This window comes from Wolffia australiana, chromosome 10 (assembly GCF_029677425.1).
Source record: "Wolffia australiana isolate 7733 chromosome 10, ASM2967742v1".
Lineage (NCBI taxonomy): Eukaryota > Viridiplantae > Streptophyta > Magnoliopsida > Alismatales > Araceae > Wolffia > Wolffia australiana.
In genome coordinates this window covers 4,501,021-4,514,866 of record NC_135844.1, presented here as the reverse complement: position 1 = coordinate 4,514,866, position 13,846 = coordinate 4,501,021, and the positions used below count along the sequence as shown (strand labels likewise).

Below are 13,846 nucleotides of genomic sequence, written 5' to 3'. Positions count from 1 at the left end.
ACGCTTCCCACTTCTTGTATCCTTTGGCAGCTCCAATGAAGAGAGAGAGAGGAGGACTTCTTGGGATAGAGAGTAAAGAGAGAAGGGTTTCTCTATCCCACCTAGGCCTTGGCAGCTCACCTTCCAATTGGCCCTCACTAACTCTCAAAATTCTAGAAAGAGAGATAGAGAGAAAGAAAAGAATCTTCTCACCCTTTCACAAAAACTCCAAATGGAAAATTCAGGATGTCTTTTACAAAGGACTCTAAAGCATTTATAGGCATGCCTTAGATAATGGATCAATTTGATGGGTGAGCTTGGGCCAAGCCCATAGGCCCATTATTGGCCCTTCTAGAATATATGAGCCCTTTTAAAGGGTCTCTTGGAGCTCCGTCTTGGGTCTTCTCTCAAGAGGGAGGCCCATTAGCCCAATGAGCTCTCCTTTGGATTTATGAAGAGTCCCTTGGTCCTTTCATAAGATCAATTTTCCTAGTCCTAAAAAAAGGTTCAAATTCTCCCAAAGAAGAGGTTAGATTTAGCACACTTGGCTGATCGGCCAAGCGCAAAAAACTATACTTTTATACTATTAAAAAGATTAATATATGTATAGAGTTCTAACATGATATTTCACTAAATGCACCTGATCCAAGTTAGGATTTAATATAGAATGTGAATAAAATGTGCCTTAATAAACTCTTATTTAATACCTTTATATTGAATTATCAAGTGTTTACGGCGAAAAACACCAAACAGTTGAGAACTATACATGCACGTGATCAGATGAAGGATAGCATGATTCACATATAAGGTATGAGGTCATTGTGAACAAGCTCTAAAGCATTGATTGTATGATGAAACTTGGTTGTAATGGAAGGTTGGGTAACTATATCTGTAATGAATTACGTAAGGGTTGGCAGAACCTGAAATGGGTCTCAAGTTAGGCTTTTACCTGAAATAGACCAAACTCACACAAAAAATAGTTTTCAATGAAGATGATATTCCAAAGATAATTTGAGATAGAGGACACCCAAGAGGTATTTCATATATCACAATGAACAAGGTCAAAGGAGGCCAAGGAGGGTATGCCATCGGGATGATGGTAAGACCCATGATGATGTTTGCCAAGTTTGTACGATTCACAGACAAAACTTTAAGAGAGAGCTAAAGTAAATTTTCTTTTTTGAAATGACAATGATGGCAGAAACAATTGTGCCACAAAAGAAAGAAAAAGCAGCTAAAGGGATAAAAAGTGCATAAATAACTGAAGCAGGTTCATCAGACATGATTTCGTTAACCCATGAACCAATCTCACACCCAAAACAATTCTCCTCAAATATGCAGATCCTTGACTACAAAATGGAATGGAAATGATGTGATATAAAAATACCAAACAAGTAATGGCACTTTCGGACAAAGATATTCATGAGAAATTTGGAATGTAAAGAATGTGGTTTAAGGATAGGGTAGGAGAAATTTTGGTGGTGCCATGAACTTTAACAAGACAAGTCTAACCATTTGAAATGGTCACTTTAGGATAAGATGTTGTGCAACAATGAGTAGAGCAAGGATAATGTGCCATTCATGTGCATATAGGCTCCCATGTCAATCATAAATCTAGATGAAGAAGCAAGTAGGGTAGGGATACCTAATATGGAAACTCTTAGTGTAGATATAAGATGGGAAGAGGATGGATCATCCAAGGTAGCGGCCATAAACCTCTTCCAGGCTTCATATTCGTCGTGGTTAAAGACTATCTAAATTGTTCGACATGAATCCAAAGACAATCAGTGAAGTTGTCTTGATGACATTGTCAAAAATGAACACTTGCGCAAACACTAACTTCCCAAATTCCTAACACTTCTTTAATGGGTGGCTAGAATTGCCACAACAGGGACATGGTGGGAAAGACTTGGGCCCTTTGCCACTGGAACACCAGCTATTGTTGGGGTTATAATCATCACAGCCATCAAAATAGCAAGTTGTGGATACAGCTAGTGTAGAGGAAATGGTTAGACTAGTTGATGGTACAAGGACTAGAAGCTTATTGGAGGTGCTTGTGCTCATGCAAAGAGCGTCCAAGAAGGTGGAGAAGGAGATTTGGAATATGATTACCTTATAATATCTGGATATGAATACCATAAGAGATCATTGGATGCAACTCACTGAAATAAACATCAGCGTAGAACTTTTGGTGACCAAGCTCGAGTATATTGATATTGGTGGTCAGTAGTTGGTGGATGGATAATTATTGAATGATCACTTGGAGACACCCAAAACATCGTAGATGTGCTAGATCATCTTTCTTGCAGTAAAGAAGAAAATCAAGGAGCTTGACGGTCTGAGTGATATTCGTTTTTCTTAGTGTACATGCATGGTCCCTATTATAAGCCAAAGTTGTCGGTGTATGCATGATCGACAAGAGATGGCGTATGCGCTAGATGATGCAGCAACATGAAGGTGGTGAGAATATTCTAAAAGCCCAAAATTTACAAGCAATATCTGAATAACTTTTCCATTGATCTCAATCACTATAATCTAATCGACTGAATCTGTAGACCATACTCAAGAAAAATCCTTATTTGATCGAAATATTCGATCTATTTGGTTCGAAATGATCAATTAAATCATCCATTCAATTTTTTATTGATCCCCAATCTGTAGGCTAACAAAGAAAGAAGGATTGAGGCTCAGAACCAAATAAAACTCAATCTAATTCCTTTGTCATTTGAACACCGATTCTTAATCTGCTAACAAAAAATGGATCAGCATTAACTATGTGGATTGCTATTTATATTTTCCATATTGCTACAAGGGAAATTTGTACAAAAAACATAATATTTTTTATATGCGGAAAATATATTGTGGAGGTAAATAACAGATGACTACCACCAAAGATCATATCAGATTGGATCAGAACTGATCACAAGTTTTGATCTATCAGATCTGCCCATCAATAAGATCTGATCGATTGTATTTTGTCTAATCAGTTCAAAAGCTAAAGGGCCTAATCTATACATTGGCTGCTGCCACGTGTGATACTTGTTACCTGCCTTCCATTGTCATTTTAATTATTTCATGTAGAGAGGAAGAGAGGGACAGAGAGAAATATAGAGGAAGAGAGAGATGGAGATATATGACGGAAGGAGAGATATATTGATAGAGAGAGACGGAGAGATACATGTAGGGAGAGAGAAAGGGAGAAAGGGATAGAGAGAGATGTGGAGGGAGAGAGAGACATAGAGAGATAGAGAGATATATGTATTAGGTTGTAGAGGCCTAGGTCTGAATGAACAAATCAAAACAATCCACAGCGAAAGACTTATTCAAAATTGAACGACATCATTAAAATCATGAAACGAAGCACCTATGTACGGATCACATCTGTGATTTCTTGGATCCCCAAGCAAAATGAGTCGAGCTGCTCAAGTGTGGAGCCACTACACACTTCTGAGTGCACTATTCTTATGGAGATAAAAGTGCTTTCACATCTTCTTAACCCAATGAAAGTGGAGCTAAAAGGGGACTCCTAGTTCCTCGCTAAGGGATGCTTGTTGATTCTACGGTTGCCCGTGACTAGTAAATCCTCCGACCCCCATCCACTGCCCAACCATAACTCTAAAGGGTAAAATGTGAGTCCATGGACCTCATATATTGGTTAGTGGGATCAAAGAAACTAGCAGACGGATCACTAAATAGATACAAATAGGTGTTGATTCTGACATCACCACAACCCACTTCGGTCTCTCGATCTGCTTGCGGCACTCCTTGCTAGCGGAGCAGCATACTGAAATAAATTTCTAGACGTATCCACACAATCCTCGGCATGTCAAATCTCCTCCTTCACCCTTGCAAACTCTGTTCACCCTCCGTCGTCGTCGTTACGCCGTCCCCATCACATCGGGAGTGGAGATGAGGTGTAGGGAGAATGGAGAAGGGGAAGGAGATGACTCTTAGTGGGTATTTTTCATACTAAGTGGGTATTTTTTTATAAAACCCCCAAAACTAAGTGAATATTTTTCATAAAACCCCCAAAACTAAAGTATATCTTCATAAGTTCAAAATACCAGTTTTGTGTGACTCTCTAGGCCCATGTATTAGTCTAGTTAACAACTTGAGCGACCGAATAACCTTTTTTCGGCCTAGGCTACACCTCGTGCTTTAGAAAATTCAAAGGGTTGTGTATAGACTCACTCAATGGAACCTGATCTTCGTCATTTTCCATGCATGTATAGTCCCTCATCCATTTCACGTGCCTAGGACGACTTAGGGTATGGTCAACTATAAAACCCTAATCGGTCATCCGAGTTAGTACTGATACATTTGGAAATCATTGGAAATCTCTTCTCCCATATTTCACTGCCTTGGCCAAGGACTTCATTGCATCATATTCCTTGAGCCGTCATCAAATGAGTGAGGCTAGATAGTGTTATTCTATGAATAAACTTCGATGCCCTTCTCCTGTATACATCAAATATGAATATTAGAACACATGCTTAAAGACTAGTGATCTCTATATTATGAAGTCATCATAATTCACTAAGTCAGATTATGTATTCATGGACTTCATTATAAGCATCACACATGCACTATAATGAATATTTTCTATTAATGAATATGGAACGAGATGTGGAATGTGTGATTGGCTTGCTGACCACATATATTTCCATCAATATGTAGGGAGAGAGAGACATAGACACATATAGAGAGGGATATAGAGGGAGAGAAAGACAAAGAGATAAAAAGAGATAGAGACAAACAAAGACAAAGAGAGACGAATACATAAAGAGAGATTGAAGATATATAGAGAGAAAGATACACATGGAGAGGGAGAGAGACAAAGACAAAAAGATCCACATAGAGAGAGAGATACACCTAGAGAGATACATATAGAGCCAGAGAGAGATAAAGACAAAGAAAACGAAAGAGAGAGATAGAGAAACCCACACAGAGAGAGATAGAAAGACACACATAGAGAGAGAGATATGGAGAGACAGAGAGAGGGAGAGAGAAATACACATAGAGAGAGCAAGACACAAAGACACATAGAGAGAGAAACATAGGGAGAGAGAGGAGAGAGAGAAAGCCATAGTGAGAGACATATGGAGAGAGAGAGATAGGGAGAGAGAGAAAAACACAGAGAGAGAAATAGGGAGAGATAGAGAGAGGAGAGAGAGAAAAAACACATATAGAGAGAGACATGGAGAGACACAGAGAGGAGAGAGAGAAAGAAAGGAGAGAAAGACACAGAGAGAGAAAGAGACACAGAGACAGAGAGGAGAGAAAAAAGGATGAGAGAGAGGCATAGAGAGAGACAGAGAGAGAGAAGAAGACATAGGAAGAGAGAGACATAGAGAGAGACAGAGAGAGAGACAGAGAGAGAGAAGAAGACATAGGAAGAGAGAGACATAGAAAGAGAGCGCCTTAATGAGAGAAAGAAAGGGAGAGAGAGACACACAAAGAGAAAATGAGAAACATGAAGAGAGTGACATAAGGGGAGAGAGATAGAGACATAGAGGAGGCATAGGGAGAGAAAGATAGAGACAGAGAGAGGGAGATATAAGGGGAGAGACAAAGGGAGAGATAAAGACATAGACGTAGGGAGAAAGAGAGACATTGGGAGAGAGAAACATAGGGAGAGATAGAGACAGGGAGAAAGAGAGATATTGGGAGCGAGAGACATAGGGAGAGATAGAGACAGGGAGAGAGATGTAAAGATAAAGAGAGACATAGGGAGAGATAGACAGATAGAGAGGCATAAGTAAAGACAAAGGGAGAGAGAGACATAGGGAGTGAGATAGATATGGAGAGAAGTATATATATAGAGAGAGAGACAAAGACAAAGAGATAGATGTATAGGGAGTGCGAGACACAAAGGGAGAGAGAGAGGCATAGAGAGACATACATAGTGTGTGATAGAGACAGAGACATAGGGAGACATATATATATGTATATAGATATAGGGAGAGAGATAAAGGAGATACATATATATAGATAGAGAGGGAGAGAGAGAGAGGATAGATAGATAGAGAGGGAGCGAGAGACATGAAAGATTGATAGGTAGATCGAGAGGGAGAGAGAGATGAGAGATAGATAGATACATAGAGAGAGGGAGAGAGAGGACAGACAGACAGAAAGATAGAGAGATAGATAGATAGAGAGGGAGAGAGAGAGAGAGAGAGGATGAATAGGATAGACAGATAGAGAGGGAGAGAGAGGACAAATAGATAGATAGATAGATAGAGAGGGAGAGAGAGGATAGATAGAGAGATAGAGATATAGAAAGAGAAGTGACAGATAGATATATAAGACGGAGAGAAAGAGAGGAGAGATAGATAGATAGTTAGATAAATAGAGTGAGAGATGACAGACAGATAGATATATGGAGATGGAGAGAAAGAGAGGAGAGATAGATAGATAGTTAGATAAATAGAGTGAGAGATGACAGACAGATAGATATATGGAGATGGAGAGAAAGAGAGGAGAGATAGATAGATAGTTAGATAAGTAGAGTGAGATATGACAGACAGATAGATATATAGAGATGGAGAGAAAGAGAGTAGAGATAGATAGATAGTTAGATAAATAGAGAGAGAGAGAGATGACAGACAGATAGATAGATAGAGATGGAGAGAAAGAGATGAGAGATAGATAGATTGTTAGATAAATAGAGAGAGATGACAGATAGATAGATAGAGATGGAGAGAAAGAGATGACAGATAGATAGAGATGGATTGAAAGAGATAAGATATAGATAGATAGATTGATAGGTAGATAGATAAACAGATAGAGAGGGAGAGAGAGAGGATAGATAGATAGATATAGAGATAGAAAGAGAGATGACAGATAGATAGAGAGATGCCAAATAGATAGAGATGGAGAGAAAGAGAGGAAAGATAGATAGTTAGATAAATAGAGAGAGAGATGACATATAGATAGATAGATAGAGATGGAGAGCAAGAGAGAAGAGTTAGATTGATAAATAGAGAGAGGGAGAGAGAGAGGAGAGATAGATAGATAGAGAAATAGAGAGAGGGAGAAAGAGGGAGAGAGAGAGAGGTAGAGATAGAGATAGAGATAGAGATAGATAGAGAGAGAGAGACAGAGAGAGAGAGAGATAGAGAGACACAGAGAGAGATAGATAGAGAGAGAGACCCAACTCAAGCCATTCGATACCTGTGGATATCCTTCTCCCATCGTACACAGCCGCAAACCACCGAACCCACTCCCTCTCCTCTCCTCTCTTCTCCTCCCGCCGTAACTTCACCCCCATCGCAGTACAAATTCTTCACCAACCAGAAACGCCTTATATATATATAGGGAGAGAGAGACAGATAATTCTAGAGATAGAGAGAGAGAGACAGATAATTCTAGAGATAGAGAGAGAGAGAGTCCTAGAGAGAGAGAGCTCGGCCATGGCGTCGCGCTGCCTCGGAGTCTACTGCGCCATGCCCAGACTTCTCCATCGACCCCTCTTCGCTGAATCCCAACTGGGTTTTGCCAGGATCGCCCCTCGGCGTACGAACTTCGTGTGTTGCGCTCTGCAGGAGTCCTCTACGGCGACGGGCACCGTGCCCGCCGAGACGGAGAAGAAGGAGGTGGAAGAGAAGCCCAAGCGCAGCCCTCCCGCCAAAGCTCCGGTCAAGGCTTTGGGGGAGATGATGGCGGACGACGTCATTCCTGCTCTGAGGACCACGCTTGAAGCCGAGGAGGATATTTCTCAGATTGATCTCTCCTTTAAGGACAATCGGGTAACCTAATCTCTGGTCTTATTTTTTGCCGATTTTCGATTGGTTTATGTTCGTTTTCAATCGAGTTTTGTTTGATCTGAGGGTTCCGAGAAATGGAGAAATTGTTTGTTGGGTGTGGTGACTTTCATTTGCCGATTAGTTTGGATCCTTGCAATGTAGAGAAATCAGAGTTGAGGCGTGAAGTAGAGGAGAAATATAGCGAGAAGAATGAGAAGAAGGTTTTAGGAAAATTGTAGATCTTGAATCATGGATGTAAGAAAGAATTTTGATGTTTATGGTGAAAAAGATGGGTTTTTTAATTATTTCTCTCACATTGGTTTTTGTTTTATATTCGATCAGTTTTTTGCTCTAATTGCTTGAATTTCTCGCTATTTTCCTGAAATGTAGAACATTCTGATGAGATGTCGGGAGAAATCAAACGATTTCTTCCAGCAGTTTTATTAAAGGTTTTGTTATCTTATTTAAATTTGAACCTGTTGATCCCAGATTAGCGAGAAATAGTTTCTTGATTGTCATAAGACTCATTTACCTTTCAATCTGGAGCCTTTCAAACTTGTGAAGTTGGAGTAAAGTTGAGAAACAGAGAAGAAATCTAGCGAGAAGAACGAGAAAAAAATCTATGCAAATTGGAGATCTTCAATCAAGTTTTGAAGAAAATGATTTTGATAAATTATTGATCAAGAAAATATGGGTGTTTTTTTTTTCTTATTTGGGCGCAGTTGGAGGGCTCCTTCCTGAAGAAAGACATCCCGTACTACTTCTGGGCTTTTTTCCCGGATGGAGGTCTCACCGGTATGCCTCTATTTCTTGCTATCATATTTTTAACTTTTTTCTTGATTATCCTCTCTTCTATATATTGTTTCTTTTCTCCTAAAGTCGAACCATCTCTACTAGGCTCCTTGGTTCTGAAATAATTTCACTTAACATAAAATTCTACGCTTATCTTTTTATTTAGTAACTGTTCTCATAAATCAGAACCTTCATCTTTTGCTCCTAAAGTCGTGTATCAGAACTGAATGTTCTACAAGAAGTAAACGAGAATGCTCTGTCGGTGTATTTTCACCTTAGAGAACTGCTTTTGTACGGGATGTCTTCTATATCAATGTGGCCCTTTCTTTCTACTAATGATTCTTTACATCTATCTTGTTTTATGATTATTCTTCTCCAACTATGATTCTTATTTTCTTTTTTGTTTATTTTTCCTCGCATAATTCTCTCTTTTTTGACCCATTATCATTCTCTATTTATCTTCATATTCCTGTCATCTTCAACTACCATTCCAGCGTAGTTCTTTTTTTTCAGTCGTTGTATGATTTCTCTCGTATTATATTTACAATGTAAAGTCCTATTATTCCTCTCTTTTCTTCTCTTTGCTTTCCTTTTCCTTTCATAGCCAGCTATCTTTCCTGATCGTTCTTATTCTTTTAAGTTGTTCCATGATCTCCCTCCATCATCTTCCATTTCTCTCTATCTTACTCACTCTTGTCTATTTTTGCCTGATTTTCTTCCTTCGAATCCTGTTATCTTTTCCATTCTTTCATGATCGTCCTCTGTTCCCCTCTTTTTTGGCCGCTAATCATTATCTCTTTATCGTCCTTTCCCTCCATTGCCATCTACCGCTCCGTCATTCATTCTTTGGCTCTGACTGGTTCATGTTCTCTCTGTTCCCTTCCTCTCCATTTTTCTTCTTATATGGCCAACTTTATTTTTCTTAATATGTGGTAATCGTTTTCTTTTTTTTGAAGATTATAATCTTTTCAAATATTTCGTCATCTCTCTTTATTCCTTCTAGACGACCATTTCCTTTTTAAACTTTTCAAGGACGATGCATATCCAGTTTTTTCGTCATGTTCATTCTTTCTTCTTCTTTGATTATCGAATCTTTTTCATATATTTTAATCTCTCTCGCTCTCTGTCTCTCTGTCTCTCTCTCTCTTTCTCTCTCTCTTTCGTCTTCTATTTCCAATTTTCTTCCTCTTAAAGTCCTGATATAATTTTCAATACTTCGTGATCATTTCATGTTCTCTTTCCATCTATATGGCCATTTCCTTTAAAAAAAATCCACAAGGTTTCATACACCCAATTTTCATCTACCTTATTCTTTGTTCTATTGTCATTCAATCCTTGTAACTTTTTAATTGTTTTCAAATTAATCTAAATCCTCTCTCTCGCTCTGTTTTGTTCCTAAATGGTCAATTTTTTTCCTCTTAAAATTATGGTATCTTTTTGGAGTACTTAATGATATATCTCTCATTTCCTTTTTCTTGATGATTCCTGTCCTGCCTCGTCATCGAATTAATTAATTGATCTCCATCTCTCTGTATATCTTTTTTTTTTTCTTACAAGTCAAAATTTTCTCCGTCTTCAAATCCTTTTATTTTTCAAATGATTCATGATATCTCAATTCCTTCTCAACGACCATTTCCTTTTGCTTGATGATTCCTGTCCCCGCTCTCCATCGAATTAGTTTATTGTTCTCCATCTATCTGTATATATATTTCTTCTTACAAGACAATTTTCTCCCTCTTCAAATCCTTTTATCTTTCAAGTGATTCATGGTATCTCTCAATTCCTTCTCAATGACTATTTCCTTTTAAAATTTTCCTTTTAAAATCCTTAAATGTCCTTTTTTCTCAACTTTATTCTCTCTTCTGTGATCATCCAATCCTCATATTTTTTATTGATCTAAAATTATTTAATTCCTAGCACTTTTTCTGTCCATCTCTGTTTTTTCCTAAACGGTCAATTTTCATCCTCTTAATTTCCTGTTGTCTTTTCTTTCAGATATTTCATGATCTCTCTCTCCATTCCTTTTCGCTAATGATCCACATCCCATTTTTACATCTACTTCATTTATTCTTCTTCATCTTTGATCATTTAAACCGTCTCCTAAATTCTAATAATTCTACTCATAATTTTACCGTTCTCTATCTCTCTCTTAATTCCCTCTGTGATTATTATCATCTTCTAACACATTAACCTGGACAGGTCCGAAGGGGTTCTCGATATCGTCATATGGGTCAGGCGTGAGCACGGTGGAGCCCTTCCTGAATGACGAGAAGAAGATTACCCCTCGCCACATCGTCTTCTGGGTCGAGAAGCGTCTTGCTGCCCAAGGAATTATCCCTGTCTGGAAAGATTAATTTCACCCTTCACTTCTCTTCTTCATTTCATCCCCCCTTCTCCTCGCCCCTCCCATGTATATTTCTCTATTAATTCGCCCTTTTTCCCAAAATAAGTCAATAGTTTGACTAGACCGGCCCATTAAGTGGAATGGGCCGCTAGTCTAATCTTGGTACAAATTTAAATATTCCAATAATACCAGAAATGTCCTTAGTCAGGGAATTTATCATTTATTAGTCTTGGTTCTGTAAACATAAGTAATCTGCCAATTACTTCAACATTTCATTGCTGATAGATATCATATCGATTAAAAAGACTGATTTTACCCTTCGCTTATCTTCTTCAATTCCGCAACCCTTTCTTCCTTTCTCATGTATATTTTGCTATTAATTTGCTCTTTTTCTCAAAATAAGTAAATAGTTCAATTACAATGGGTGGAGGGAGCCACCCATTGTAATGCGAAGAATTCAATAAACAATACTGCGAAGAATGTCTTTGACGAGGGGATTCATAAATTATAAACCTGGATTCAGTAAACTTATATAATTACACCAATTAGATAAATATGTCATGATTAATATTTATCATTAACTATAAAACTTATGAGCTCGCAGACTGGAAACATTGATTCCATCACATTATCTTCTCCGTTTCACCCTGTTCTTTGCTCCATGTGTACTTCTCAATTTATTTCGCCCTATTTCCCCAAATGATATGATTCACTAGCGGATTTATTCAATTCCTACTTAAGCCATGCCCTCTAAGCATGAAGGGCAGGAAGTTTGATGCATTGTGAGGCTCCCCAATTCCCTCTCCCCACCTCTCCCCGGACGTAACTCTCACTCTCTGAGCCTATAGGTCTGGTGTCGTCTACCTGATGGGCAACGATCGCTCTCCAACGATCCTTCGTCTTCTCCTTTGACCCTTCCCATTTCCTCTTACATCTACCCCACGAGGATCTGATGGCGAGGACGCCAACGCATCGACATTGGACGCGTCTCCACCGTCAACCGAAGTCAATGCCGCCTCTACGGACACTCTGCCACCGTCAACCGAAGTCAACGACGGGGCTACAGACATGCCACCACTCTCATCGAACGAAGTCAACACTCCGGCATCACGCACGTCTCCACACACGCACGCCCCATCACGCATCATGACACATCGCCAACGGTAGATCAACAACTGCCCCTTGATGTGACACGAAGCACGTCTTTTGTCTTTAATTCCTCGTCTTTAATTTTTCGTCGTTAAGTTGAATTTTCTCTTTCCTCCAAGGCCTATATGTGTAGGCCATTGTCTCAAGAAATAGTTAGGCAGTCATTATTCAAGAATCGAGTTTTTGTTTAACTCTTCTTAGAGGACTGCCCAGCCTCCCTATCCCTCCTTCAACCCTAGCTCCGCCGCCATCGTTGCCACTACCGTCGCCTTGCGTCGCCGCCATGCCCCCCGTTCTCCCCCTCCCCCTCTCTCTCTCTCTCTCTCTCTCTCCCTCGCCCTCCCAGGGCCGCCGCCCAGGCCGCCCAAGGCCGCCCAAGGCAGCCATCCCAGGCCCGGATTCGCCCAGACTTGTTACGATCAGAATTCCCCGCAGCCTCTTCACGCACTACGGTGCCGAGGTACGCCTGAACTCTTGGTGTCGAAGTGTTCTCCGTCCATTATTCCAAGAGAAGTCTCCACCACCATCAAATTTGTTTTGATTTGGATTTTCCCAAAATTCTCTTCGAGAGTTTCTATCGTGACTTGAATTCGGGTATTGATTTTGGTGCTTCGGCATCGTCGCGGTGGGTGAAGACAGTACTCCCACCCTCGACGAGGATCATAGCTGCACCACCAGTATTTCATCAGTTTTAAACTCCAAATTCGACTGTGTGGATTACTGTGGTCTGTTTTATCCCTCCCTTACCCAATCCATCCCTTGCCTTCCATCCGTCCTTTATCATTTCTCCCTCCCTCCAGTCGTCCAATTCCTAGTCGTCCTACATCAGGATCATATCTCTCTCTCTCACTCGCCCCCCATTGAACGTTTTCGTGGACTTTGGGTATTATTTCATGTTGAACAGTTGTGTTACAGTGACCAGCGATTATAGTCTCGAACCGGGATTGTGTCATTAGTATCAGGGCCAAACTCCATCTCGCCTCCCCCAACCACCTTCGTTTAACATTTAATGAAATCTGAGCACTCCTCTTGAATAGGGGGCAATGTCACAGTGGTGAAGGCCATAGCCGAGGCTCTAAAGCGACATCTCTCACCCATCAATGAGCAAGTGAAGATAGCGATGCTCACCCATGAGCAAAGACAAGCTGCATCAGCAATGCTGTCATTCTAGATTATTGATCGTGATTTTCTAGGCGTTGCCGTCACATCAGAGCTTGCTGTTCTGAACTCCTTGTCTGAAAATGGCAATGATGATCTCCTTTTGCCGCCTCCACGTCTGCCATACTGCGCTACTATTTGGAAGTAGAGCCTCCGACCGCGAACTCAAGTGTCACTATTGTTGTGGCCTCGACCTCCATCACCACCATCCTTGGTCCTACCGTGACGCCTTGTGCGACAAGGGAGGATGGGAGAACCCCGTGCTAGAAAATCCTGACAGGCTCTTGACAGGGGCCAAGGGGGTCGCCAGCCCTTGGCCTAAGGCGACGGGTTTGGACCCTCCCCTCCATGGGGCAAGTGTGGCCCCCTTTGGCCTAGGCCAAAGCAAGCGGGAGCAGGCCTGCCACTTACAAGGATGGGCCTGATTTCTCTCACCCAATAGAGGAGGGTGGCCCATGTTTGTCGGAGGCCCACCCCACTATGGGATAGGCCACATTGGTCGAGCAAGGGGCCTAGATCTCCCCCTTCATGGAGGGAGGGTGTGATTGAAATATATGTGGCTGACAAGCCCATCACCCATTCCATATCTCGTTCCATGTTTATTAATAGAACATATTCATTATAGTGTGAGTGTGATGCTTATAATGAAGTCCATGAATACATGTTCTGAATTAGTGAA

General features: G+C 40.5%; 1 protein-coding gene across 1 annotated transcript; it reads left to right on the top strand.

Moving 5' to 3' along the window:
* Positions 1–7,306: 7,306 nt before the first annotated feature.
* On the top strand, positions 7,307–11,081 carry LOC144708788 (DUF2996 family protein). The gene is made up of 3 exons (XM_078582224.1): positions 7,307–7,727; positions 8,447–8,519; positions 10,716–11,081. Exons 1-3 carry the CDS (start codon positions 7,392–7,394, stop codon positions 10,868–10,870), a joined length of 564 nt encoding a protein of 187 aa, XP_078438350.1. The 5' UTR covers positions 7,307–7,391; the 3' UTR covers positions 10,871–11,081.
* The last annotated feature ends 2,765 nt before the right edge of the window (positions 11,082–13,846 follow it).